The sequence below is a fragment of the Aquarana catesbeiana genome, linkage group LG03 (genome assembly GCF_042186555.1).
Source record: "Aquarana catesbeiana isolate 2022-GZ linkage group LG03, ASM4218655v1, whole genome shotgun sequence".
Taxonomy (NCBI): Eukaryota; Metazoa; Chordata; class Amphibia; order Anura; family Ranidae; genus Aquarana; species Aquarana catesbeiana.
This window is the reverse complement of record NC_133326.1, coordinates 501,199,751-501,223,437: the sequence shown is the minus strand read 5'-3', so window position 1 is coordinate 501,223,437 and position 23,687 is coordinate 501,199,751. Positions and strand designations below refer to the sequence as shown.

Genomic DNA, 23,687 nt, shown 5'->3' with positions numbered 1-23,687 from the left:
AAAGTGATTGCTTTGGACACATCCTGCATCTTGCCAGCAATGATTACCAGTTTGATTGTCTAGGTGGGATTTTAATTATTTGGATCATAATTATGTATAACGTTTCTAAATCTCCCTGACCACAGCCATCTCTGATTAGGTCCATATGGGTGGGGCGGTCTGCAGATGGAGACTCTCTGTGTTCTTGATGGCTGACTTGTGACAGCATCATTGTTTGACCTGTGTTCAGATCCCAATGGTAGGTATCCCATTATCCAAAGGCTGCTGCTTCTTGTAAATTGACAGTGCATTGCATTATACGAATAGAGGAGGGGGCAATAATTTACAGGATCTCCACCGTCCAATCATAGGTTTCAATAAATTGCCAGAGAATAGTAATGCAAGTTCTCTGAATGGTGGAGAGGGCAGAAGGGGATAGGTGACTGGCACAACTCTCGACACTAGCAGTGGCTGCTTTTAACTCCCACACTCCAAAGGCAATGGCTAAGGGCTGTGAAGGAGGCACTGAAGGAAATATTTTTACAAAAAGCATCAGCCTGCAGGTAATGGGATACACGCCATTACATGTAACAAATGTGTTTGGTGCTGTATCCCCAAAAAATACTAAACTTCAGCTTTAAAAGGAACCTCGCTTTGCGCATGCTGAGATGCCCCTCACTTCCAGAAGCGGCGATGGTGGTCATCAAGGTTCTAACTCTTCGTCTGTCAATCCAAAAAAAATGTTAACTGGAATTTCTTTAGCCTTTGTTTGATATAGGAGCATTGTTTTTCGTCGACATTAAACATCCATTTTTGCATTTGTTTTTACTACAGGCCAATGAAAACAGTCTGCTTAGCGCCCAGCTGAAAGGCTTTCCCCTGTACCTTCACTCCAATCTAGGCCTCAAGGACTGCAGCATCAATCCCAAATCCCCTCTTTTGTATATAACCAAGCCCAACCAGGTGGAAAAAGGTGAACTACCAGGAGAAGATTGGACAGTGTTCCAGTCCAACCACACCACTTATGAACCAGTTCTACTGGCCAAGACCAAGTCAGCAGAGACTATACCTCATCTCAGTGTAGATGCGGCCCTCCACACAACAGTTGTTCAGGACCTGGGACTGCATGATGGTATCCAAAGGGTGCTTTTTGGTAACAACTTGAACTTCTGGCTTCATAAGCTGGTGTTTGTTGATGCAGTGTCATTCTTGACTGGAAAAAGGTTGTCTCTTCCCCTCAACCGCTACGTACTGGTTGATATCGATGATATATTTGTTGGGAAGGAGGGAACTCGCATGAAAGTAGAAGATGTAAAGGTAGGCATGGTTAATATGGTGGTCATGTAAGCTTTCATCATTTATTATAACTATGACCTATATTATTGGATTACATTTGTGTGTGACTGTAACCGTTTTGTTTCAGGCACTGTATGATACCCAGAATGAGTTAAGGGCGCACATCCCAAATTTCACCTTCAATCTTGGCTTTTCTGGAAAGTTCTTCCACACAGGTGGGTGAGAAAAGTATACTAGGCATTAATAAGTTAGTTCTTTTTAATATTGATACTTGCTGCATGTTTGTGATAGATATTTCTACAGCAAATATAGTATTTGGGTTATTTCTTTTTTATTGGGTACATACAAAATATTTCACGTAAGAATAAATCATGTTTACCACTTTCACCAAGAAGCTGGAACTCTATGCAAGTCTCAAATAGCTGGTAGAGTGGGTATAATTAGTCCTGAATGAGACCCCTTCGCCATCTCTTATTTCTTGCTTTCTCTGATTTTTAGTTTTGTTTAGAGTGGGCGAGGGTTTGTTCAGTGTTAATTGATGCCTATGTCCTTTCATTCCAATCTGTTGACTGTTGTCACGTAGACAGGAAGTGGGGAAATCTCAGTGGCGATGCAAACAGCAAAAACACGTCCAAAGTTCTCTCTTTTCACTTTCCACTGAGAAAAATACCATCGATGCTGTCTTTCTCTGTTTTAGAGAGATTTGCCCTCTTGTCTTGCCTTGTTTAGATAGGAGCACATATATTTTTTCCAACAGTTCATTTTTAAGGCGGCTCAAGTAACACAAGAGCCTGTACATTCATATAATAGAAAGGTGGCTACACTACAGCTACAACATTGTTACCCAAAGGGGGGGGGTTGGCCTTTAAGAATTTCGTATGGCACAGTTTTCAAAAATTACAGGTGCACTAAAATGACCTTTCTTGTAATCTTTTAAGTTGTTAAAACTTAAGGACATGTAAGGTCAAGGCGCCCATTGTGTAGTCTTGGAATCCTATCTGAGCCTGGTTGGTGCTTTTTCTTGTAACCTTCTCTTCTGACAGCTTGGGATGTTACCAAAGAGCATATGTCACTTGATGAGGCACCCCACAACCTGCCGTTACTTTTTTTTTGTGCTTCCCCATAGCTCTTTTTTGTGTGGGAGCACTGACTCCAGACATGGTGTAAGCTTTGTTAGTCATTGTCAGAGCTTACACAGGGTTAGTGACCTGTTGCCCTCCCTCGCATGTTTTGTCCATGCCTGGAGGGCCAAGCAACAAAAATTGGGGGGAAAAGTTCAGTGCACCCCCATACCCGGAATTACCGGGTGTTTCCCAGCACTCCTGCAGACAAACGGCATGATACTGTGAAGTGGAGTACTGGGGGTGCCTTAACAAGCAAACCTTTCGCTTTTCTCTGAATGGCAAAGTGAAAGATTCATTTAAGCTTTAAAAGTCACTCCAGTTACCACTTAATTATAGTACCAGAGCAATTTTGCCATTTTCTTCTATAGGTCTGCTTATTTGGCAATAATTTTGTCAATACTTAAGATAACCAAGTCATTCATACATCGCTTTTTTTGGGGGAAAAACTAGGTTCTATTTTGGCAATATTGTTTTGCAAAAATTATTTTATCTTCCGTGGAATCTATAAACAAAATTGTAAAAAAAATTGTGGGTTTTTATTTTCTTTTCCATCAATGATAGTTTTAGTGTAAATAAAAACGATACATTTTATTCTATAATTTGTCCCAAAAACCCTTTTTTTTTTGTTAATCTTTGAGCATTCTCTTTCTATGTGACACTGAAATAAAAGTAACCAAACAACTAAATATATGTATATTTTTAAAAAATCAGTAGAAAAATAATAGCTAAGGAGAGGAAGGAGTTAATTGGGGGTGATTTAGAGTTAACTAGGGGCTAACCAGGGGTAAAATAGAAATATGTTTTATTAAATAAAAAAAAAAAACTTGTGATAGTTGCAAATAAAAGGTCATTTGCTCTGAAAGTGGCCATAGATGGATTAGTTCCATTAGGGACCGCCTTAATTTTCACTCCATGTGTGGCCACTGCCGCTCAACATAAGTTGACGCATCAACTTGTGTTGAACAGACTTTTAGAGGGAAAAAAGGCATTTGATCAGTGTCTGCAGTGCAGATCTGTGTAGTCCCCGCGCTGTCAGAATTCAATAGCACAGCTGGGAGGATTCCCCCAGCCACACAATCAAAGTGTTTTTTCGTTTTGTTCATTCAGCCTGCTGGCTGAAAAAAAAAAAACGGAACCATATATGGCCAGCTTAAGACACCTGCAAATGTCACCTGACCGCAGAATCTACTACGTTTTGACAGATGGTAATTGTCATTAATAGTGGTGGTGGGATGGATCTGGATATTAGAGATGTGCCCTTTAGGAATTATCTTCTATGTTCTAAATCCTGAGGTGGTTAAAGAATATGTAGATCCTAACAATAAACCATGGAAAGTGTTTATTATAGTATAATTGCAAACGCATACATTTATCTGGGCACACTTCCTGGGGTCTTAATAGCCCTTCTGGTTCTTATCTTGGGCTTCAGGACAATTCATTCCTATGTTGTGAAGATGGGGCGGTCCGTATTTTGGCATAACGCTGGGTACACATACAATTTTTTTTTTTTTCATTCAACCAACAGGTTGAATAAAAAAACAAAAACTGAAAGATACCTGCATTAACACAAAGATGCATGCGATACATTAATCTCTCACACTGAGTTATTGTATTCTGGCAGGGCAGAATACACTGATCAGAGCTTGAAGCCATTGGCTGCAAGAGCTGATTGAATGCTGGTTTTCCAGCATGACCTTTCAACAGAAGCCGAACATTAGATCAGCATTTTGGTACACATGTACCCGGGTTAAGAAAACTGGGAAGACTGATACCATTCAGACCACAAACATCCTGTGTGTTGTCAACCCATAACAGAAAATGAGTGCCTGAGCTGGCAAATGAACAGGTATTTTTCTGTACTTGCAGGGCCTTTTTAAAGGGATAAATTATGGGGGAATGTGCATGCATTGCAGAGATGTACTGGGCGGCACAGTGGTGTAGTGGATAGCACTTTCGCCTAGCAGTAAGAAGGGTCGCTGGTTCGAATCCCAACCACGACACTACCTGCCTGGAGTTTGCATGTTCTCCCTGTGCCTGCGTGGGTTTCCTCCGGGTACTTTGGTTTCCTCCCACACTCCAAAGACATGCTGGTAGGTTAATTGGATCCTATCTAAATTGTCCCTAGTATGTATGAATGTGTGTTAGGGACCTTAGATTGTAAGCTCCTTGAGGGTAGGGACTGATGTGAATGTATAATGTATATGGAAAGCGCTGCGTAAATTGACGGCGCTATATAAGTAACTGAAATAAATAAATAAATGTACTGCACGTGTTTTTTGTTTTCCTTTTTTTGCCCTGATATGTACTTTAATTATTGGTCTGTCAATAAGCTCTGGAAAAATGAAGATTTTCTTTGATCAGTTCTGCTTTGCGTCATGGGTAGTTGATGGTCACATATTTCATTCTATGTATTCCTTGGATTGCTGCCACAGGTACTGATGCAGAAGATGAAGGAGATGACCTCTTGCTGTCTTATGTCAAACAGTTCTGGTGGTTCCCTCATATGTGGAGTCACATGCAACCCCACCTCTTCCACAACCAATCAGTACTGGCTGAGCAGATGTCCTTGAACAGGAAATTTGCTGTGGTGAGTCTCCGTTTTTATATAAGGTGATCTTGACTCTTAGGCAAGCCATAGATTATGCAAATTTCTTCAATCATGGGTTGCAGGAAAGAAAAATAGCTTGACCCCTCCTGCGGAGCTATTATATTTGCCACATACTAAAAATCCATCATGCAAGTCTTGGGTACAATCAGTCTGCCCATAGATGGATCAAATCTCGGCTGGTTTTTGCTGAGCCGGCTGAGATTCGATCCATCTGTGGCCAGCTTTAGGACTGAGTTCACATGGTGTTGAATGCAGATGCATATCTAGCACTTGCATGAATTCATCCAATTTTTAAACAATCCTATTAGAACAGAAGGGATGCTGGTAGAAGCATTAAAAGTTAAAGTGAGCTAGACCTGGATAGAAACTGGTAACAGTGCTAAAAGTACAGGTCCTTGCAGGACCTTGTGCTAGTCTTCAGATCAATCTCTGACCCATTGAAGCACCCTTGGAGCTTAGGGCCTGGCTGTACGCAAATCCTCACATTCTGCCTAAGTTCATATTAAGCCCACCCCTGCGGGATCTATGCCCTGCCCCCTATCATTCATCTGTCAAATCCCTAACCCTTTGCTGCTTAGTGAAGCAGAGAATAATCTCAATATGGCAAAAGTTAATGCCCCGTGTACAGCCTGAGCCTGTGATTCAAGGGACTCTATAGGGACACAGGAATCAATCAGAAGACTTTACTAGGTGCCTGCACTTTCAGCCCTGACACATCAGAAATGTTTTAAGATCTGGTCAGTTCTACTTAAATGTGATTGCAATGCTGGTAGGTCAGCATCTTCATGGCAAAAGCAAAGTGCATGATTAATTGAACACTGTTGTGAACTATTCAGGGCAAAGTGAAAGATTCTCTTGCTAGCCACTCCCCACCTTCCCTATCATCCCTACCTTCCCTATCATCCCTACCTTCCCTATCATCCCCACCTTCCCTATCATCCCCACCTTCCCTATCATCCCCACCTTCCCTATCATCCCCACCTTCCCTATCATCCCCACCTTCCCTATCATCCCTCACTGCTCCATTAATTCATTTGAACCAGTCAACATAATCCTCTACCTCTGGGAATAGGGAGCATGCCATTACTTCCAGGATGCAGTGCTCATGCCTGAGTGGCCAATCTCCAGGCTTCAACACTGTCGTGTGTGTGTGTGTGGGGGGGGGGGGTAGGTCATTAACCCTATGTAAAGTCTGACACAAACCAGCACCGGTATGAGACGCACAGCTCCAACAGACTGACAGAGGGGGAGTACAGCAAAAGGGTGTATCGGGGTAGGATAGTAGTTTAGAAAGAGATTCTGTGACCTTACCCTGGTTGTTCATTCTTTTTAATGTGATTCTTTGCAAATTATCTTCTGTCCTAATATATTTATTGGATTCTGTTGGTCACATAGCCTTTTAAAAGTTGTTTACAAGTCCTGTTATTTTTTTCTTTATTAGCAGTCTGGTCACAAATGTATGAAATGGTAGCCAAAAACAATAATGGCCAATTATTCTAAAATCTCCTTTTAGTTTCTCTTCCTTCCATGTAGTAACACAGGGGGGTTTCCCTTACCACCGACCCCCCATTAACAACAGCTGCTGTTTATATGGCTTTTTGTACTGAACCATCTCGGATGCAGGGCTCCCATACAAGGAAAATATGTTAGCCTCCTGTTGACGCCTGTCATTATTGCTGCTGCTCTACGTATATGCATTCTCTCTAGCCATGATGCCACCTGGCCACAGTCTGCCTCCATGGGGAACTCACTGGCATCCTACAGTATGTTGTGCCTGCCGGCTACACCAGCCCATAAATGTCTATTTCTTCCTTTTTCCATTTAGATCGCCCAATTCCTAGCTGTGCCATCTTTGATATTGCCAACAACAATGGCATCATATAATATGTTGTTCCCAATAAACTCTGTTCAATACACCACTGTTTGAAATAAAACCCAAATTTTGCTTTAGAAAAAAAAAACCTAAATGTGGTTTCCTTGTTCACCTCAAAAAAAAAAAAATGCACATTTTTTTACAGGTAACAAAAATGTACATTTATTTTATTGCAGGTGCAATCTCAGGCTCCTGCAGACTGTCTGTGTAGCTTTCTGCCCGTACCTCATACGGGAAGGCAGTTACTGAATGAAAGGAAGAATCAATGAACTACTAGAGCACCCACCACCAGCACCCTGGTAGTTTGAGAACTACAAGCCATCAGCCACAAAGGCTGTGTCAGTACTTGTAGTTCATACATTCACAGAACTCTGTGGATAACGCAAACGTCTGTGGCCTGCTGTCACAATTAGAAGGGGGATCGGGGAGAGACTGCAGGAGCGGGAACATGTTACATGTTTCACCCTAAAAATGGGTGAACTTATCCTTTTAAGTGGTCATGATGAGGGCACAGTAACACTTTTATGAATAAGGTTAAAATCTACAACTAAGCTTGTTCCCCCACCTCCCTCCAATGTGGTTTGCCCTACACTCTCATGATGACCCCCTTGATTTTTGGGCTCTTTAAGCATATGCATACAGTGTCTTGAAAATGTATTCATACCCCTTGATATTTTCCACATTTTGTCATGTTACAACAAAAAATGTAAATGTATTTTATTGGGATTTTATGTGATAGACCAACACAAAGTGGAAGGAAAATGATAAATGGTTTTCCAAATTTACTAATGCCCCCCGTGTCAATACTTTGTAGAACCACCTTTCGCTGCAATTACAGCTGCAAGTCTTTTTGGGGATGTCTCTACCAGCTTTGCACATCTAGAGCGTGACATTTTTGCCCATTCTTTGCAAAATAGCTCAAGCTCTGTCAGATTGGATGGGGAGCGTCTGTGAACAGCAATTTTCAAGTCTTGCCACCGATTCTCAATTGGATTTAGGTCTGGGCTTTGACTGGGCCATTCTAACACATGAATATGCTTTGATTTAAACCATGCTGCTGGAAGGTGATCCTCCGCCCCAGTCTCAAGTCTTTTGCAGATTCTAAAGCTGGATACACACTATACAACTTTTGTTGTTAGATTTACCTTCAACTATGTAGTGCAAGGGCCTGCCTGATTGCATACAAATTGAAAGTGTTGAGATTTGACCTCATTATATGGTTTTGGTAAATCTAAAGGAAAACATTGAAAGAAAACTGTATAGTGTATATTTGGAAGTAATCTAAAAATACTGCACTATACACATAAATAAACAATAGTAGGCCAGCACTTCAATCCTAACAAAAATTATGTGAATGAATAAAGTGGAAACAGTGCAGCGCTAATAAACAAATATTGAGTATTGACATGTCAACATAATGTGATATACAAAACAAATTGTGATTAGCATATACAAAAAAACTCTAAAGCCCCATACACACTATCAGATTTTATGCTGATTTTTTCCTTCAAATTTACCAAAACCATATAATATGAGGTCAAACCTTAGGAGTTTCAATTTGTATGCACTCAGGCAGGCCCTTGCACTACATGGTTTTGGTAAATCTGAAGACAAAAATCAGCAGAAAAACTGATAGTGTGTATGGGGCTTAACAACATCATCTGATTGACAGTGTCTCTAAATAAAGTGCACTGTGCAAATTGTAAATCAACATTTGTAGTATAGTCCCATTGGATTGGTGATTAAAACAAGTATAGTATATATTGATGGGAAGGAATCCAGGAGTTTAGGACTAAAGGAGTCACTGCCATGTGTGCATCCACCACCCAGGTGAGAAGATTAAATACACTTACCAGAAGGTAGCATCAATCAGGCATGTGATATCAAAGCTCTGGATAGCGAGTGGTGCAATTCCTCCTCCCCAGCTGAGCCACCTTAGGCAACCTCGACCCAGCAAGTCAGAACATGGATCAGGATGGCAATGTCCCAGATGGTAAAAAAAACAAAACTCCCACCACAGAACCGTTTTGTAGGTTTATGGTTAACAGCATCCATAAAAAAAAACAACCAAAAGCCTTCACATAGTGAAACACCATATGGTTACGGATTTATTTGGAATAAAAAGGCTTTACATAGATTCCAAGATGTATTGCATCAAGTAAAAAATCTCCTCTGTGATCACAAAAGCATAAAATTCAAAAAGGTGCAATGGCATCAAAAGGACTCATCAAAAACTGAAGCATTTTGTCTACAAAAATACCCCAGAGAAAAGGGGGGAATTATGGAACTTTAAATGAAGCACACTACTAAAGATGAAAATGCAATCATTGATTCCTGCTAAACAATCATATAATGATAAATTATATATAACCAATGACAATAGATGACAACTTGATATTGCATGTATATACATATATTCCAACACAAATTAAAATAATAATAATGGTAATAAGTTGCTCACTGACATAATAGACAGATGAATCTCAAACTTATGTTTGCAGTGATGTAGCATGCAACAGTAGCTCTACGCGTTTGATGGGTATGCCCAATCAGGAGCAATTAAAAGTAGATGTATCTATAAAAAAAAAAAAAAAATACGAGTAAATGCTGAGTTCTCTAATGGTTGGGACAGAGTGATAAAAGGAAGGGGTGAAATAAACAGTTCCCAATCACTCTTACCTACAGGTAGATTCAATATACAAATAGCGGTGTTGACAGTTGAAGGCACCATGGGGGTACCATCCCCGGGAGCTAAGGCAGCATAATCCACGGCTGCACGACGGCCCAAACAGTGTATAGAAAATCTATATGAATGCGAGCCCCCAATGAGCAGTGGTAATATTGGTGAATACTTTAACGTTCCCAGGCGATTTCTGTGGAAGAAACGATGTGTAAATGCGTAGGACTGAAACACTGGCAGAGAGAAACACTATAGCCCAAAGGACATATAATGATAGAAGAGCCTAATACAAGGTGAAAGCACTTGAATGATAGAAAACCTCTACCTCACCAGAGCTAGCATTAAGAAAGATACCACGTAAATGCCCAGCAAGTGAACAGCAAACAGAGTTAGTACCTTAGACTTGAAAGGAAAAAAGCCAAACATCATATAAAAAGTGCATAAAGTCTTGGGGTAATTAGAGCAAGTTTTCCATCAGCGTGTGGTATTTGTAGCACCAGCTGGCCGCGGAATACTACCAGCGTCGCTCTGCGTGATATGAGGGAGGCTACACCAGTGCCTGAACGGCTGTTGACGTTTGGCAACTGGTGCTCAAATCCACCTTATTCATTCATTGTCTCATATAAAGTCCCACCCTTGTTTCTCCCTGTTTCATACAAAGATATCCCAGTTGAAATCTTTGAAGCTTGGGATATTTTTTTATAACCTCTCCCTGCATTAATCTTCCCTACAACTTTATCCCTGACCTGTCTGGTGTGTTCATTGGCCTTCGTGATGCTGTTTGTTCACTAAGGTCCCCTAACAAACCTCTGGGGGCTTCACAGAACAGCTGTATTTATACTGAGAATAAATTACACACAGGTGGACTCTATTTACTAATTAGGTGACTTCTGAAACCAATTGGTTCCACTGGATTTTACTTAGGGGTATCAGAGTAAAGGGGGCTAAATACAAATGTACGCCACACTTTTCACATATTTATTTGTAAAAAAAAAAATTGATTATCATTTTCCTTCCACTTCACAATTATGTGCCACTTTGTGTTCTATCACTTAAATTCCCAATAAAATACACTAACGTTTTTGGTTGTAACATGACAAAAATGTGAAAAATTTCAAGGGGTGTTGAATACCTTTTCAAGGCACTGTATCATGTGGTACTGAGTTCATCATAGGACCCATATAAAACATATGCATTGTATATAATGCAGCTATATGCAAAATTAAAAATCCAGGAAATATAACTGGAAAAGATAGCAGGGGGCAAGTATAATGTGTTACGTACACTTCTATCTGTGCTGTTCTTTCCAAAAGCCAGCTCTTGAAAAACTGTGACAGTGGTACAGCGCTACTGTTAGGGCAATGCCGCCAGGGTGTGCACTTTTTAGTCACTGCAAATGGTGACCTCTCAGACTTCTGGATTTTGGCTAGGACAATATAAAGGTAAGGTTAATTAACCCATTTCACTTGCCTTCTGCTGTCCTTTCTAATTATGTATCTTGATGATCTCTTTTAATCTCCTGTAATACCATGCAAAGCAATAATGAGTACTAAGAAAGAGAGAGCCAGCACTTCTAACCGATTAGGCTATGCACATGTGTGGTCAGTGAACGTAAAATGATTGTAAACGATTGCCTTGTAAAACAACCCATTCAGTTTAGAATAGAAATGTAAGGCAAAGATTTGTATATAGATATAAAAAAACACACTTTAAATAGCTTTCGTCCCATTTTTTTATTTTTAAGTGATCACATTCCCTCTGTTCTCAGATGCGTAAGAGCTGGGGGAGGGGAAGCTGCAGCAAACCGATCTTCCTAGTGATGGACTGTGCAGGGGGTGGGTCAGGACAAGTCTGATCATTGGAGAAGAGCAGGCTGAGTTCCCAGTACAGCTAGAGAACTTACTGCTCTCCTGCCTAGTATGGTCAGTTTTTAATAGGAAACCAGAGGGCCTGGAAGGATCACCAGGGATTTCACACAAATGAAGCAATACAAAGAGAACAGGATACTTTTTCATACACGTACATGGTGCAGCAGGCACATATCACGAAATAAGAAATGTTGGGTTTACATAATCTTTAACAGGAGGAGAAAGAGCAGAGTTAGTAGAATGATGGTTCTGCTGCTCTTTCCCTGTACAGTCAGCAGGCAGAGGTTCTGTTCTTGACCATGCAGTGTTGCTGCTGTAGAAATTGAGGATCAGGCAGGGTTTCCTGGATCACAAAACTGGCCATTGTTTTTGGCAGGTGAATGGTTTCTCATACATTTATTTTCATATAAGGGTTACACTGCTTTATTGGAGATTGGCTTAAACCATTGTGCCAGCAAAGGAAGAATATTTTATTCTTCCATTCCAGGCAGCTTAGTGGCTAAATGGATAGTACTTCTGCCTAGCTGCATTAGGGGTCGTTGATTCGAATCCCAACCACGGCACTACCTTCCTGGAATTTGCATGTTCTTCCTGTGCCTGTGTGAGTTTCCTCTGGGTACTCCGGTTTCCTCCCACACTCTAAAGACATGCTGGCAAGTTGATTGGCTTCTCTCTATATTGGCATTAGTGTGTGTAAGTATGAATGTGAGTTAGGGACCTTAGATTGTAAGCTCCTTGAGGGCAGGGACTGATGCGAATGTGCAATATATGTGTAAAGCGTTGGGTATATTGACGACGCTATATATGTACCTGTAATAATTAAAAATCAAATGTCTTGGTTTTATTTTAGGAGCATGGTATTCCCACTGATATGGGCTATGCTGTAGCGCCTCATCACTCTGGTGTCTATCCCATTCATGTACAGCTGTATGAGGCTTGGAAACAGATCTGGGGAATCAAGGTGACCAGCACAGAAGAGTACCCTCATCTGAAGCCTGCACGATTTAGGAGGGGCTTCATCCACAATGGAATCATGGTTAGTCCTGAATTGGTTGCATAACTTTTATGTTTGTAAATATGCAGACAGAAGATGAGCTTCAGGTTCTGTATCGTTTTTGTGGAAACTACAGTTGGGCTTTAAATGAAAGTACTCTATACTTACACCTCTAAAGGGTATGTGCCCTTTCAAACAAATGCCATAGATTTCTGTGGGGCCACCTCCTGAGCATCTCTTGTGTCTGGCGAATGCCCCATAGAAGACTACGTAACAAGTTTAGGAAGCAGAGCCTGTGTATGTGATAATTTTGCTGCCTTTATGTGTGTATGTATTTGCAAATGAACAGAAACGAGGTTTGTTTTACAAAATAATGCATACTAATGTTTGATGTAATGTTTTGTTACATCAAGTTTATTCATTGAGCCCACTGCACACATGCGATTCTGTCATTGGCAAAAACATAGCAGTGACAGGATTGCCAAAAAAAAGCAAAAATACTCACCTGCTCCTATGGTGTCACTTCCTCACTGGCCGGATTAGCAAAGTATGGTCCCTTGCTGATGGAAACGCTGCAGGATGTCACGTAATAATGTATCACTCATCAGAGCAGCGAAGGAACGTCAAATTGAAAACAGGTGAGTATTTCTGTGCCCTGGAAAGTAATTCTGTCGCCGACATAGATCACAGATGTGACGTGGGCCTTACATGTAAATCTAAACTATTATCGATACTAGGCAGCTTCAACTTCAATGGGTCTCGCAATTGACTTATTTAGGGGTGTAACTTTCTCAACCTCCTGCCGTTATCCTTTTTAACCACTTGCTTACTAGGCACTTAAACCCCCCTCCTATCCAGACCAATTTTCAGCTTTCAGTGCTCTCACACTTTGAATGACAATTACTCAGTCATGCAACACTGTACCCAAATGATTTTTTTTGTCCTTTTTTTCATACAAATAGAGCTTTATTTTGGTGGTATTTGATCACCTCCTGGGTTTTTTATTTTTTGCGCTATAAATGAAAAAAGACCGAAAATTTTGAAAAAAAACGCATTTTTTCTAATTTCTGTGATAAAATTTTGCAAATTTGTAATTTTTCTTCATAAATTTTGGCCACAATTTATACTGCTACATATCTTTGGTAAAAATAACCAAAAATTTGGGGAAATTATTTGGTCTGTGTGAAAGTTTTAGAGTCTACAAGCTATGGTGCAAATCATAAAAAAATTATCACATCTGATGTACTGGTGGCCTATCTCATTTCCTGAGACCCTGACAAGCCAGGAAAGTACAAATGCCCCCCAAATAACCCCTTTTTGGAAAGTAGACATTTCAATGTATTTAGTTAGAGGCATGGTGAGTTATTTGAAGTTGTATTTTTTTTCCACAATTCTTTGCAAAATTGAGATTTTTTTTTTTCCCCCACAAAATTGTCATTGTAATAGCTTATTTCTCTCACATGGCATGTGTATCCCACAAATGACACCCCAAAATACATTCTGCTACTCCTCCTGAGTATTACGATACCACATGTGTGTGACTTTTTCACTGCCTGGCCACATACAGAGGCCCAACATGCATGGAGCACCATCAGGTGTTCTAGGAGCATAAATTACACATCACATTTCTCAACCACCTATTACACTTTTGAAGGCCCTGGAGCACCAGGACAATGGAAACACCCACAAAATGACCCCATTTTGGAAAGCTAACACCCCAATGTATAATATATGAGGCATAATGAGTCTTTTGAAAGGTTTATTTTTTTCCAGAAGTTTTTGGAAAATGTGGAAAAAAATGAAAATGCATTTTTTTTTTGCACAAAGTTGTCAGTTTATAAGATATTTCCAACACATAGCATTTAGATAACAAAAATTACACCCCAAAATACAGTGTGCTACTCCTGAGTATTACGATACCACATGTGTGGGACTTTTCACTGCCTGGCCACATACAGGGGCCCAACATGCATGGAGCACCATAAGGTGTTCTAGGAGCATAAATTACACATCACATTTCTCAACCACCTATTACACTTTTGAAGGCCCTGGAGCACCGGGACAATGGAAACACCCACAAAATGACCCCATTTTGGAAAGCTAATACCCCAACGTATAATCTATGAGGCATAATGAGTCTTTTGAACGGTTCATTTTTTTCCAGAAGTTTTTGAAAAATGTGGGGAAAAAAAATGAAAACGCATTTTTTTTTTTACACAAAGTTGTCCGTTTATAAGATATTTCCAACACATAGCATTTGGATAGCAAAAATGACACCCCAAAATACATTCTGCTACTCCTCCTGAGTATGGCGATACCACATGTGTGAGACTTATACACAGCCTGGCCACATACAGAGATCCAACATGCAAGGAACACCATCAGGTGTTCCAGGGACACATAGCATGCACATACCAAGAATTACACCCCAAAATACATTATGCTGAGCAAAGCGTAAACAAAAGATTACCTGTGGTTGTAGTAGCGCAGTTGTACACAGGAGGATAGCACTGGTCCAGGCAGCAGGCAGGGACTTGGTCAGCAGCGGCGAACACAATTGTCCAGGCAGCAGGCAGGGTTACTGTCCATATAAAGTCCAGGGTCAGTGCAGGCAGAGATATTGTCCGCAGTGCCAAAAATATTGGTCCTGGTAGTAGGCAGGACCATGTGGTGTGGTCAGTGCGACAGGCAGAGGCATGACGGCAGTAAGTCCTACAGGCAGAAGTAGGGCCTCGTTCAGGACAGAATGGGGACGGGGTAGAGGCTTCTCCCACCCAAATCTCTTTGAAGCCTCCGAGTCTCCAGACCCTAATCTAGGATTGAGAAAACAAAAAAATAGTTTTCTTCATCCAGAAAAACAATTCTGGAGCCCCTCACATATGTGAGACCCCTGTGTTGAATCCCACTAGTCCAGTATCAGGGTACAAGATCAGTCCAAGCGGCAGGCAAATATCATGGTCGAACAGTCCAAGGTCAGTTCCAGATCAGGCAGATGTATGTACAGAATCGTTAGGCAGAAGCATGGTCGAATAACAGTCCAGGGTCAGTTCCAGATCAGGCACAGGTATGTGCAGAATCGTTAGGCAGAAGCATGGTCGAATAACAGTCCAGGGTCAGTTCCAGATCAGGCAGAGGTATGTACAGAATCGTTAGGCAGAAGCGTGGTCAAATAACAAGCCAGGGTCAGTTACGGAGGAGGCAGTGGCATAAGGGGTGTGAGGGTAAATTGCAGGAACGGAGGCTTACGTTTACCATACTTCACTAATAATTTAGTGAAGTATGGTAACGACGAAAACATTCACCTACGCAGAGGCCTGGTTCAGAAGGACATTGTGCACAATAATAAGATGTGTCTCTTCTGAATCCTGCTCTGGTACACACCTTACATTTTTTTTGCCGTCGTTGGCCTGTTGGTTTGGGAGGGATCTTATCGGGAAAGTGGCGTTCGGAGAGTCGACTTAGAACATCTGATCGGATACTTTCTGGGGGGCCGTTCGGGAATGTAAGGGCAGTGAAAACTTCCTCCTGGTAACCAAGGAAGCGTTTGGGGTTTTGGGTGGAGTTACAATAAATGACACATGAATTGTAGATGGCCAAATGAAAAAAATAAATTGCGACTTTCTTATACCAATGGTATGTCTGTATTGTAGCAAGGTACGGTTCCAGCATCTGGTCATTCAAGTCGACTCCCCCCATAAACAAATTATAATCAAAGATGCATTTAGGTTTCTGTATGGGGCCATTTCTTCTGGGGATTTCCATGAAGGTATCATCGTGGATTGAAGATAACATGTACACATCTCTTTTGTCTCTCCACTTCACTGCCAAAATCTCGTTGTTTCTTAGACTTGCCGTTTCTCCTTTTCTCAATTTTTTATTGACCACACTTTGAGGAAAGCCCTTCCGGTTCTTTTTAACGGTACCACATGCAGGCGTCTTCTTCCGATGAAGGTTGTGGAACAGGGGCAGAGATGTGTAGAAGTTATCTACATACAGGTGGTAGCCTTTCTCCAGTAGGGGGTATGTGAGGTCCCAAACAATTTTCCCGCTTGATCCCAAGTAGTCTGGGCAATTAGGGGGTTGCAGCTGGGTGTCCTTCCCTTCGTACACTTTGAAGGCATACAAGTTACCTGTGACTCGGTCACATAATTTGTATACCTTCACCCCATAGCGGGCCCTTTTACTGGGAATATATTGTTTTATTTTAAGCCTGCCACTAAACTTAACAAGGGACTCGTCCACACATATGTTTTTGTCCGGGTTAAACAGCAGGGGGAATAGTGCAGAAAAATAATTTAAACGTGGACGAATTTTGAAAAGTCTGTCATAGTTTGGGTCATTTCGGGGAGGGCACTGGGTATTGTCGTTGAAATGAAGAAACCTCAATATCATGAGGTATCTGTTTCTGGGCATTACCTTGGAGTATACTGGCATGTTTTGGAGGGGGTGGGTTGACCAATAGGACAGCAAAGTGTTTTTTTTTGTGAGTCCCATGTTAAATGTGAGCCCTAAAAAAACCTTCAACTCCTCCACCGTTAGGTCTCTCCACTCATAGGGACGGGCATAGTAGGACGTTGGATTATTCGAAATGAATTGCTGTGCATAAAGGTTGCACTGGGCCACAATACTTGACAGCATGTCCTCTGTAAAAAATAAATTAAAAAAATCTATTGGGGAAAAATTCTCCGTGTTCACCTGGACTCCTGGCTGGGCAGTGAAAGGGGGAATGTTGGCTTCTCCTGAATTAGGAGGAAGCCACAAGGGGTTCTGCAGGGCATAGGGAAGGCTGGCTTGGGTCCTTGGCCTTTCTTGCCGAGGCACTGCGGTGCTGGTGGATGGCACTGCGGTGCTGGTGGATGGCACTGCGGTGCTGGTGGATGGGACTGCGGTGCTGGTGGATGGGACTGCCGTGCTGGTGGATGCCACTGCCTCCCCACCAGAACGCCTTTGTTTGGCGGGCCGAATCTCTTCCTCCTCTGAGTCACTCAGTGTTCCACTACTGAGGACTGGCTCATAATTTATGTCCGACTCAGAATCGGAGTCGGAAAGGGAATCCGAAAAAGAGAGCTCCCCGTTGCTCTTGTCGGCCTGGGACAGTATTTGGTATGCCTCCTCGGCGCAAAAGCTTCTTTTGGCCATGGTTGCTAAGTCTGCACTGATGGGCACTGATGAGGCGGCACTGATGAGCACACATGAGCACTGAGGTGGAACAGATGTGCACTGATGAGGTGGAACAGATGTGCACTAATGAGGTGGAACAGATGTGCAGATGTGCACTGATGAGGTGGCACAGGCGGGCACTGATGAGGTGCCACAGGCGGGCACTGATGAGGCGGCACAGGTAGGCACTGATGAGGCGGCACAGATGTGCAGATGTGCACTGATGAGGTGGCACTGGTGGGCACTGATGAGGTGGAACAGATGTGCACTGATGAGATGGAACAGATGTGCACTGATGAGATGGAACAGATGTGCACTGATGAGGTGGAACAGATGTGCACTGATGAGGTGGCACTGGTGGGCACTGATGAGGCGGCACAAGTGGGCACTGATGAGGCGGCACAAGTGGGCAATGATGAGGCGGCACAGGTGGGCAATGATGAGACGGCACAGGTGGGCACTGATGGGGCGGCACTGATGGGCCGGCACTGATGGGGCGGCACAGATGGGCACTGATTGTGCAGATGTGCAGCTGGACACTGATCACCACTGGGCAGACAGGTGGGCACCGATTGGCACAGGTGGGCACCGATTGGCACTGTACTGACGGACACTGTAGGCACAGTAAACTCACAGATCTCTCTCTCTCTCCTCACACGCTGTCTCTGTGTGAGGAGAGAGAGCCGGCAATGAGAGATGATCTCAATTGCTTACATTTCAGATCATCTCTCATTGGAGGCATTGATCGCGCTGTAAACAGCCGTGATTGGCCGTTTACAGCGATCTGTGATTGGCTGTGTCCAAGGGACACGGCCAACACAGAATCTCCCCGTTGCGCGCTCGTGAGAGCGCACGGGGAGCGAGGAAAGGGGAGGCCGTCATATGACGGCCTCCCGGGAATTGACATCCGCGCTGAAGCCGTCATTCGGCTACGGCCAGATGTCAAGCGGTTAAAACGTAAGATGGAATTATTGAGAAATTTACCCCTTTCCTTAATAGGGAGAGTAAATCTAATTAAGATTAAAATCCTTCCAGTCTTTGTGTATTTCCGCCATAAAGCATCGGTATGGGTTCCACGTGCCTTTTTCAAGAAAATTCACAGACTCCTATTATTTGGGAATTTTCCTCCCCTAGGATTGGACTCCCAAGCTTTACTGGAGCCTTGGGGGCAGAGGGGCCTTGCCATCCCTAACCTCTATAAGTACTATCTGGCAGAGCAGATGGCCCTCGCTAGACCTTGGTTATTGAGAGACAATTGGGATTGGGCCACGGTTCTGCTATCGAGTCATACGAGAGTTTAACATTTTTGCTGTATCGAGGGTCTAGAGATAATTTTCCTATCACTGACTCTATGACAGCAACTCTTGGGCCTGGGAGCATATTCTCTGCCTTCTTGGCTCCCATCGGGATGACGTTTCCCCACTTGGGTTGAACCCTCGTCTACCCCACTTCACAACTTTCCCAGATCCTGCCCTGTGGGCGTCTAAAAGAATAAAAACCCTGGGAGATATTATCTATGGCAGGGGATTTTTGAGCTTTGATTAATTAAAAATGCAGTTTGCCCATCCCAATAGTTATTTTTTTTTTAGATATCTTCTGTGGCCCTCACATCTCAGTTTGGTGTCCATCGAACAAAGACTCGCTCCTTCCTGACTGAAAACTTTCTACGCGACGATTCCCTGAAGAAGCCATTATCTGCAGTTTCAAAGAACTATTTCATCTTTTCCCACCCTCAGTTGTTAAATGTCAAGCTAAATGGGTCAATGTCTTAGATCTGCAGGGGAGAGGACTGGGAGGATATATGGGAATATCTCTTTGCTCATTTGGTGGTGGTCAGGGCAGACTCATCCATTTAAAATTTTTGCACAGCATCTATATCACACCGGCTACATTATCCACCATTTACCCTTCCGTTTCAGCTGAGTGCTGGCACTGCTCGCACACCTTGGCCGAGTTTACTCACATCTTCTGGCACTGTTCGGTGGTTCAAGGGTTCTGGTTGGGAGTGTCCAGTTGTCTTAATGATGTCTTGGTAGTGTCACTGCTGCTGATGACCTTGGTGTGTCGGGTTTAGTGGAGAGTGGTGCCTATTAGAGCTCTTAGAACACTGCTCCGTATCCTTGTGTTTTATGCACGCAGGGCCATAATTCTTGGGGAGAGCACCTCCCATTCCTACTGTGACCTTTTGGAAGACCTTGGTGAACAAAATTATACCATATTACAAAGCGACTGATCTGAGCAGAGGATGACCTTATAAATTTGACAAAATTTGGCAGCCCTAGCTATCCTCTCCCTCCACCAATCCCACTAGCTACTCACGCTTCCCATCTAAACATTCCCATTGCCAATGTTGCATTGGACTGGACACGCACTGGACCACTCTTACTTAGGAGTTGAGCTGCTTGGTGAATTGAACTCTTTACCTCTAATATGGAATGTATCAAGTCCTTTTCTATGAATATGGTTTATGTATTATTATTTTATTGTGTATACCCTGAGCAAGGTGCAGCTTGGGAAGGGGGATTTTAGTCCCCTTTCACACAGCGCATCCGCCTGTCCGTTTTTCAGGCAGGTCCGCGCGGGCCACCCATTGACTCCTATGGGGAGACGGATGTCAGCGGAGATGTGTCCGCTGACACCCATCTGCCATCCGATACGCTAATATGGCAATACGTTCGCCATCCATCTGGGCGGATCGACTCGGATGAAAACTGACTTGCTGTTCGTTTTCGTCCAATCTCTCCATAGGAATCAGCGACGCTCTCACAGGCCCCTCCCCGCTCATTGATCTCCGCTGAGCCGGCCAATGATGGGTCCGTCTCTGCTCACTGAGTGGGGAGGGGCCTGTCAGAACGCCGCTGATTCCTATGGAGCAATTGGATGAAACCGGACAGCATGTCCGTTTTCATCAGATCTCATCCGATCGGCCCAGACCGATGGCGAACGTATCGCCATACGTCTGATTTTAGCGGACACATCTCCGCTGACATCTGTCTCCCCATAGTAGTGAATGGGTGATCCGCTCGGATCCACCTGAAAAATGGACAGATCCGCCATGTGAAAGGGGCCTAAGGCCTCATGCACACGAGACGCTGTTAAACTCGTGTTCAGAGGCAGTTGGACACTTTTTTCAACTGCCCCTGAACCCATTCAATGTTATCTTATGTGTCCATGTACACAGTCTCGTTTTTTGGCGTTTTTAGGCAGTTGCGTTTTAACCTCGTTTTTCCAGAAGCAAAAAAATGGGTTCAAACTCAAAAGTTTTCCACGTTTGAGACGCCAAACGCGGCTAAACGCCGGTACCGCGTTTAGCCGCGTTTGCGTTTTATAAGTGTTTTTTACAACCCGACTTTGGGGCCCCATATCTGGAACTAGCACTACAACATATTTTTTCAAATTTGGGGTTCCTAGCACCAAATGGCCCCAAGATATGGGGCCCCAAAGTTGGGTCACAAAATGTAATTCTCTGCTGCAGAAAAGTGCTTGACATTTTGCGACCCGACTTTGGGGCCCCATATCTCGGGGCCACTTGGTGCTAGGAACCCCAAATTTGAAGTTCTGCAGACGCTTCTAGACGTAAACGCGGCATGCAAACTCGGCAAAACAGGCATTTCTAAACACTGGTTTCAGCTTTTAAAAACCTGTGTTCAGCAGAGTTTGCACCAGCGTCTCGTGTGCATGAGGCCTAAGTTGTTTTGTTTTTGTTTTTTTTTTTGCACTGAGCTCTGCTGAGCAGTTTAGGTGCACTATTTTTGTACCTTTTTCTGCAAAATACAATAAAAAGAAATAAAACCTCATTGATACATTCCCTTTTGTGGCCCCATCCTGGGAGGATGTCATATCACTTGGTCCCAGAACAACAGTGCTCCCACCTGGCCTATTGGAATAAGACAATATAAGGTGTTAAAGGGGAGATGTTTTTTTTTTTTTTAGGCGCATTAAAAAAAAAAAAGCATGAAAAAAAACACACAATGCATTTCTGCAGCGTGTCCATTAACATCTTGAACCACAAACGTACCGTATTGCCATGAAATTCTCTGACCCTTTCCAAAAATGCAGCGGCTGAAAAAACACATAGCTGTGAACGTGTCCCATAGGAAACCATGTTTAATAGACTGTAGTGCATTTCTGCAAAGCCCAATTGTGCTAAAAAACGCATAGGGGTGAACCAAGCCCTACCAAGGGAAAGTCTTTTCCTTGCTCTTGTTGTGAAATAAATCAAATTCATTACTACAACAGAAAAAAGTATGCAAATCTCTTATCAGAACTTTCAGTTAAGGGGTTTTTAGGTATTCAGAAGACCTGGGTGATACATCATCTTAAGGTGTGATTTTTCAGGTCATGTTTCACCCAAATTGGTTCTGGCTAAAAACACTCTTATGTGTCCCCTGATTTACAGTAAATAGAACACGAGTTCCGTAGGCTCTCTAATGAGCACAGAACACAGATATGAGTTCTAACACGATTTAAATTGAAATCCTGATTCCTTTTCAAAATGTACAATCTCTCCTGCAGGTCCTACCTCGGCAAACCTGCGGCCTCTTCACACACACCATATTCTATAATGAATATCCTGGGGGACCTGTGGAACTGGACAAGATTATTAACGGTGGAGAACTTTTCCTTACAGTGTTGCTAAATCCTGTGAGTACAAAAAAAAAAATTGTGTCTGGATGGGCAATGCATTCGTATATAACCGTTTGTGACTTTATTTACTGTGTTTGTCGTAAGCCTTGAAGAGTTATCCGAAATGTTATCCAGTACTGCTGAGCTGCCCACCTGCTCTTTTAAAAGCTAAGTGTCAGCATTTATTATATTTGTATACTAACTGCTGGCAACAAATTCCAAATCATCTCCTGTGCACCTGGGCCGACCTCGGGTCATGGATATGCATTATGCATTATAATGGAGGCCTCAACTTTTCCAGCTTAGAATTCCACTCCTTCCACTGGATGCAAGCCAGTGAAAGATCTGTTGTTGGCAGCTGAAGCGCTCTTAGTGGATAGTTGGGGGGATAATGTCTCCAATGAGTGATCATAAAGTGTATCCAAACCTGAGAAAAAAAATGTAAAATAATGCAGACTACCAGTCCTAAGGGTGGTGGCGGCATTCATTTTGTTCAGGCTTTTTTTTTCTTTATTTTTTACCTGTCATCCTACCAGCAACACTGTCCTAAGATGGCAAAGCTCACTCACCATTATCTATGAAGGAGCAGCATTTTCACCTTAGGGCAGCACCACAGGGTACCACCATCTCTTCTTAATGGTATAGAATGGATGGTGTTCAGTTTTCATTGAGGTGAACTGAATAGAGCTGGTAAAACTACAGAATGTGAGGTGGACCGATGGGTAATTGTTTTGCACTCCTTAAACTGTTTCTAGGATATTTTCAATAGACCAAAAGGAAGCAAACAAGATATGGGAATCCTGTTTTTCCCATAATCATACTTGCCTAGGTGGATGAAGCATCGGTCTGATGCTGCATCTGTCCCCCGGCGTCTCTGCACTGAGAACTGAACCATCGAACATCGCCGATGGCTCAGTTCTCTCGGCTCGGTTCTCTTGGCTCCCCGAGCTGAGAGCTGCTGACTGTCAATCAGCAACTCTCCTGCTTTGCTCATCCACACTCATTGAAGCGTCGAGCTGTGGAGGGGCAGGGAGCAGCCATCTCGGCAGCTCGCTGAGAGGCTGAGACGGTCCAGGCACCTGGCGGATCTAGACTTCATTGTCGGGATTACGCGGTGCCTGGACTGATGCCAGTGACGTCAACAGAGAGCGGATTCCAGTCCGCTCTCTGCTGAAAGCGGGTCACAGGAGTGCAAAACTAATTGCACTCCTGTGACCCGTAGGAGAAGCCCAGCCTAACGAGCTCAGGCTGGACTTCTCCTTTTAATTGTTGAGGTTTGTATACACTTTAAAGGATACGTTCACCTTAAAAAATGCTTGTTTTTTTGCAGGTAAAAAAAAAAAATGTGCATTTATTTTTATTTTTTTTATACTGCAGCCAGTAAAGCATTGCATCGGCAATCTCCCATATGGGCAGTTACTAAACTGCAGGAGGAATCGCTGAACTACAAAAGCATTTACCAGCGTCCTTGCAGTTCAT

At 42.9% G+C, this 23,687-nt stretch overlaps 1 protein-coding gene across 2 annotated transcripts in view; it reads left to right on the top strand.

The window, feature by feature from the left end:
* The window catches only part of NDST1 (N-deacetylase and N-sulfotransferase 1), a 201,015-nt gene that overhangs the window by 114,519 nt on the left and 62,809 nt on the right, over nucleotides 1–23,687 (top strand). For both annotated transcript variants that reach the window (XM_073621096.1, XM_073621097.1), the window contains 5 exons: nucleotides 814–1,296; nucleotides 1,403–1,490; nucleotides 4,832–4,986; nucleotides 12,279–12,464; nucleotides 22,098–22,226. In XM_073621096.1, coding sequence (XP_073477197.1) covers nucleotides 814–1,296; nucleotides 1,403–1,490; nucleotides 4,832–4,986; nucleotides 12,279–12,464; nucleotides 22,098–22,226 — 1,041 coding nt within the window. The remainder of the gene's footprint in view (nucleotides 1–813; nucleotides 1,297–1,402; nucleotides 1,491–4,831; nucleotides 4,987–12,278; nucleotides 12,465–22,097; nucleotides 22,227–23,687) is intronic.